This window comes from Anabas testudineus, chromosome 13, assembly GCF_900324465.2.
Source record: "Anabas testudineus chromosome 13, fAnaTes1.2, whole genome shotgun sequence".
In the NCBI taxonomy this organism is placed as follows: domain Eukaryota; kingdom Metazoa; phylum Chordata; class Actinopteri; order Anabantiformes; family Anabantidae; genus Anabas; species Anabas testudineus.
The window spans coordinates 2,062,981-2,068,791 of record NC_046622.1 but is presented as its reverse complement, the minus strand read 5'-3'; the positions used below and the strand labels follow the sequence as shown (position 1 = coordinate 2,068,791).

Below are 5,811 nucleotides of genomic sequence, written 5' to 3'. Positions count from 1 at the left end.
CACACACACACACACACACACAGGGGAGGATCTCAACTTCTGCTCCACTTTGTGTGAATAGATGGAAATCAGTCACAAGTATCTCTGTGGCCCATTGTGTGCTGGAAAGTCTTTGTTCGAGCATCTGTTGCCCAAACATTCTCCTCAGTGTCACTCACCCTAAATTGGTCTGTTCAGACGAGCTGGAACAAAACCCACTCCTCTTCCCACACAACACACACACACAAACATAAACACACACACACAGGGGAGGGCTGGAAAATTCCCTAAATGCAAGTAAGAGAAAGAGTTAATCTTTGCTCCTTTTGTGTGTTAGTGAGACACAGATAATCGTAAAGCTCTGGAAGCAGAAGCATTTTAAAGTGATTCTTGTGGGAACCTTTCAGCAGCCATGAACTACTGTTAGCTCAAGAAAGAACATATTTTACTCTATAATATCTTTATTTTTGACGATGTAGTCCATGACAAGGGATTTAGCAACAAAACTAATGTAACAACATTTGTGAGAATAAACTGTACAACATTTAATACAAAGACACTTTAGACACATTCCTTTAGCACTAAAATTTAGCCTCTAATGCTTGAGCAACTACTTCTAATCAAGATGTTCTATAATATGAAGAGATATTGTCCTCACTAGTCTTCACCATGTTTATCAACACAATTTAGTTGAGTTTGCACTTCAAGTACGAAACATCTTGCAGAAAATACAGGATTATAAATGTAACAGGGAAGTGTTTTTTTAGTCATGAGAGGTAGTACAGTGGTAGAACGTGAGACACAGGGTTGGAACACAGATTCGAGTCTCGTCACAGGACTGTGAGGATGGTGCTGAGGCAGTTTCTCTGTGGATGATGCTCAAATTCTGTGCTGCGTTATTTTATCATTATTTTTGAATTCACTTCCTGTGTGCTTTATAAAATAAATACAGAAATGAGATTTAAGACAGCAGTGCTTTTAATTTTCAAAATCCTTTATTTTGAAATAAAGATGAACAAATATATTAAGATAAAGAGCTAGCATATCAACATAACCCACGGAATGTAAACAATAAATGCACTTAAATTATGTGAAAAAACACACACACAATATCAAACAACACAATATAGGTTTCCTTTGAAAAACAAAATAAATAGGACTTTAAGTTAACGAAAGTTACAAAAGCAGCTTTCTGTCAGCTCAAGCTAACAATAAGCTGAAGCGCCTCTGGACTTGTCAGGAGCAGGTTGAGTTGATTTCACGACAAAAACAAACAATAAAAATCTTGTCTGATTTCATTTAAACTCGTTTGATTTCACCTGCCGCTCAGAGAAATAGCCAGCTAGCTAGCGTGCAACAGAGGTCAACCTACAAACACATTGTCATGGAGGCAACTTAAACAAAGGTCACCTTTACACCTGTGTGTCTAAAGCACACAGGATTTTTTACAGAATTTCCTCACACTAAGGCCACAATACAGAAGCACAGCAGTCCTGGTGGAGTCTCACTACACACACATATTACATGAAATATTAACGCTTTCTTTTCTTTTGGTGGTTGTGTCCCACAGTTATCATCATAATGTACATTTTTATTTGACACTGCTGATTCACACCGAGGCCACAGATGTGTGGTGAACCCCTCTTTCACCACAGGTTTGCTTTGTATTTAGAGACCGTGGTTAACATTTAGAAAAGGTTATTAGAGTCAGAGGTGCGAGGCTTAATGGAGAGGAGCGTAGACTCACTGCGTGCTCACATCAACAGCACAAAGTACAAAGTAGAGCTCGTGCCACTGATCAAGGCTGTTTCCTGAAAGTCAGTAGTGGAAATCATTGAAAGCTGCGTATGATGTGAAAACTCGGTGAGTCTTGATTTCTGCCAGGCCTATTAGCCAATAAGGCAACATAGATATAGAATGCCAAAAAGTCTGTCTTCCTCCTCATCTCTCCTCTCCACAAGCCTTTTTAAAGCTACTGGATAGTGTGAACCAAGCAGATAGACAACATGAATGCATAAGTAAAGCATAATTTCTCTGGCATTAAAAAAATGCATAAACATAATCACAAAGCAAACTCTGACACAAATAACAAATTATAGATAAAGCAATAAATAAGTCTAAAAATGTTAAGCAGTAATAAAATAATCATAACACTTTATGTTTCCTGTCATGGCTAAACACTAAGCTAGGTGATAACAGTAGTAGGAGGGTAAAGGGAACTCTAACATCAACTTTGGTAGCTAGAGAGTCAGTGGGTCACCTATCAGTGACAGCATACAGTTATCCAACCCTCTTATTCATGGAGTTTGGAGAACCCTAAATATGACTGGAGAAATGCTGGTAACTTTTCTTAAGAACTGAAAAAAGATATGTAGAAATTGGACAGCACATAGTCATATCTAAGGTAAGCAGCACTAATATTAAAATCCTTCTTAAATCAGATGACAGGAAATTCTCTCACAGAACACAGGATGAAAGGTGAGCTAAGTGAAGTACCCTCCAAGGATTCTCTAAAATGGGTATACAACAGTATACAGCAGTAACAATGGCATAGAAACAACTTCATGAAAATAATAATAAAATATAAAACAAAAAAAGAAAGTCAGCTAAAATTGGACAAACACTGAGCAGCGCTACAACTGCTTGGGTGAGAAATGCAATATGCACAAAGTTAGGTACGTTTACCTGGCTGCTTTTAGAGAGGAACTGAAGATCTAATGCTTTAATCCTTTATGACTTGTATCTGAACTCCGAGTTTAAAAGTGTCTAGTTTACAAAAAGGAGTTTCTGCTTTATTTAAGTCTAAATTATGCCTAGAGCTGCTCTTTTGTTTTTGTCCTAGACACAATAACTAGTCACATAGAGTTAAAACTATTAGAAAATACATCCCTAATTAAATCAGCCCTACAGTAAAACCTTTCTCTACTCATCTGAAACAGACAGACGGCTAAAGATGGGCAGGCGTCTGCCCTCAAAGCTTGGTGACTCTGTGCCGCTGGAAGAAGAGCTGAGGGAGCAAGAGGAGGTGTAGCCTTCCTCAGACAGGGAATCGGCTGAAGCACAGCGCTGAAGGCCAGGGAAGCTGTTCAGGGAGAGAGGCAGCTGCTGGGAGAGCTGGTAAGAAAGGTTGGAGTTTTTGGTGGTAAAAGTTGAGGTGGGACACTTTGCTCTGACAGAATCAGTCGCAGCGTAGAAGCGCAGACCTGAATCACTGCTGTCACCTGCCATGTCCGAGATGCCAGAGAAAGGGTAGGGGCAATGCTTCAGTGCCCCTGGCTCAGGAAACAGCGGGGAGAGGAGCTCAGGGGTACCTATGGAGGATGGAGGAGGAGAGACAGAGGAGGCTCTGGTGAAGAGGAACGAAGATGGCTGCGACTTCTCAACTGGTTGGAAAGTCTGTGGAGGGGAAGAGAAGCCTGCAAAGCTGAGACTGTGACGCAACAGAGGAGGCCTCATCTTCTGTTTCTGTGGTGGTGCAATGTTGTTGCCAGCATGGATTTCATCAGCATTGTGGATAAAGTGGCAGCGGGCACCGTATGGACAGAAGCCAATGGTATGGAAAGTGCGGCAAGGCTCTGTCTTGTACTTAGGGTGCCTGCTTAGGCCTCTCAGTTCATCCAAGCCATGGGCAAACTGGCACTTGGCACCATATTTGCAAGCCCCACTTTCCTCGTATGTGCGGCAGAGCTCTGTTTTGTAACGAGTGGAGATATGAGGTGAGGAGACTGGAAATTTAGAGGCTGGGGAGGAAGCAGTGGAGGAGATAGAGGTGTTGCTGATGCAGAGGCCTGGTGGAGGCAGCAGCACTGGTGGTGACACTTTAGCCATTTTGTCCTCTCTGCCTTCCAGACTGCAGACATTTCCCTCAATCATGCTGACCGAGCGATCGACTCTGAAGGGGATGTGGCTGAGCGACGACCGGGGAAACTGACTCTCTCTGTTCCATTGCTGGCTGGAGGCCATGTTCAGGCCCCAGCAGCCTGCATCAGTCACCTCAGAGCTGCTGCTGTTGAACTTTGAGTTGGGGAGGGTCACAGGGCAGAGAGAATGGCGACGCTGGAAGCCCAGGACCCTTTGACTGTGCTCCTGCTGTTGCTGCTGTGAACTGGTAGAAGAGCCATCTGTCACCTCCAGACTACGGAAATTCTGTCACACAAACACAGAGACAAGAAGAATAGATGTAAGCTTTCTGCATTCCTGAGGAACTGAAACGAGACTGGCAGGGCCAAGTCAAGCTGTCAAGCTGAAAGGAGACAACAGGGTCGATAAGAGACTTCATTAATCATGGCTACGTGATGTTAAAATAAGTTTGCTCTTGAGAAATTTACGGAAATTTTATATTTTAAATGAAAGAAAAAGTTTAAATTGGAAAACATGTTGAATCTGGGTTTAATACCAAAGTGAAAGTAGCATAGTAGTAAACACAAAGTTAGACTACACACAAATCCAGCACCGGTAATAATTTAATAGTGTTACTGTAGCTACATTCATTAAATGTATAAAACACGCTACAATGCATTCTTTCCATGAAATTATTATTTGAGCAAAATCAATGTGTAAAAATGCTTTTTGAATGCAAACAATATAAAACCTTTACATTTTTAATAAAACTGTTGACTTCTGAACCAATCTGAGATCAATTCAAAACTTTATCTACAACTTCATTAGCTTTGCTGCCTGCACAGCCGGCAGATGTGGCACGTTGGTAAAATATGTATAAAAGTTATCATTGCTTGCTCTCACCTTGCAGAACTCCTCATCTAGTTCCAGGAAAGGGGTTAGAAAGTTGGAGGGCATGGTTTGCTCCACCGGCCTTTCTGGGCGAAGGAGCAACAACTTTCTGGGTGCGGAGAGGAGACAAACCTGATCTGGTTTGGAAAAACTTGACGTGTTCACTTTGGCCCTCTGATGGTTGTTTTGTTTTTTGAGTCAGAGACGCAGACACTTGTTCCAGGAGCTCCAAAATAATCTATGGGGAGGGAAGGAGAGAGAAATGCAGCAGTAGTCAAGTCCGTTGTTAAGACAGGGAGTTGGGAGAAACAGCAACGTGACTCCGGCAGAAAAGTTCCTTGACCATCTGCTGGAATCTGCTTAAATACTTGGGGAAACCCACCCACTCACACCCACTGCCTGTGCTCTTCCGGGGGAAGGGCAGAGAATGTGTGTGTGTGCTGGGGGTGGGGGTCTTGCATTGTAACAGTGTGCTGGGGGGCAGGGTGGGCACAGAAAGAAGAGGAGGGCGCTGAATGAAGCTACTTTTCTACCCATTCATTACCAAATCCGTAACGATGCATTCTTCTTTTAACAGGGCTGCCCCCCCCAACTTTGTTTAGGATTGATTCAGCTCACGACATAATGACAATTGTTGCAAATACCAAACACATTTACTATGATTAGTGCATTTAACATTTGTTAAATATATACAGCTTAATTTGCTAAGTATTATTATTATTATTTTACATACTGAAGGCAACATGGCGACATGGACAAGTCCCAATATACAAGACTTCTCCAGTAAGTAGAGACTAGCTGCAAATCAGCTGACAGATGTGATATATTTAAGTTTTTGAAGAGTCTCTTTTACTTTTATAACTAATTATTTAAATCGTAAGTGTAGTCTCAATATGACCTTACTTCTTACTATAAATTGTAGATTAGAATGTACTACCAAAACCCAGACTGGCCTTCTTCTATCTGAACTAAACAAAGTCCAGTGGTGGAAGATGGTGACTCAGTCTAGTGTCCTCCCAGTATCCAAAGTTCATGCTGACTGGAAACTCCAGAATGCCTGCAGGTGTTAAAGGACTGAATGTGTTATAATGATGATCAGTG

The 5,811-nt window shown here is 41.8% G+C and overlaps 1 protein-coding gene across 1 annotated transcript; it reads right to left on the bottom strand.

Annotated features, from left to right (window-relative positions):
• Positions 1–995: 995 nt before the first annotated feature.
• On the bottom strand, positions 996–5,029 carry LOC113164404 (mRNA decay activator protein ZFP36L1). Its single transcript, XM_026363704.1, has 2 exons — positions 4,723–5,029; positions 996–4,125 (listed from the first exon to the last, which is right to left on the bottom strand). The coding sequence occupies exons 1-2, from the start codon at positions 4,774–4,776 to the stop codon at positions 2,902–2,904; spliced, it is 1,278 nt and encodes a 425-aa protein (XP_026219489.1). The 5' UTR covers positions 4,777–5,029; the 3' UTR covers positions 996–2,901.
• Between the last annotated feature and the right edge of the window lie 782 nt (positions 5,030–5,811).

Bases quoted from the DNA above. Each gene is read 5' to 3' on its own strand.
- LOC113164404 (XM_026363704.1), bottom strand. From the start codon at position 4,776: ATGCCCTCCAACTTTCTAACCCCTTTCCTGGAACTAGATGAGGAGTTC. The intron at 4,126-4,722 runs GTGAGAGCAAGC...TTTGTGTGACAG, and splicing joins TAGATGAGGAGTTCTGCAAG to AATTTCCGTAGTCTGGAGGT.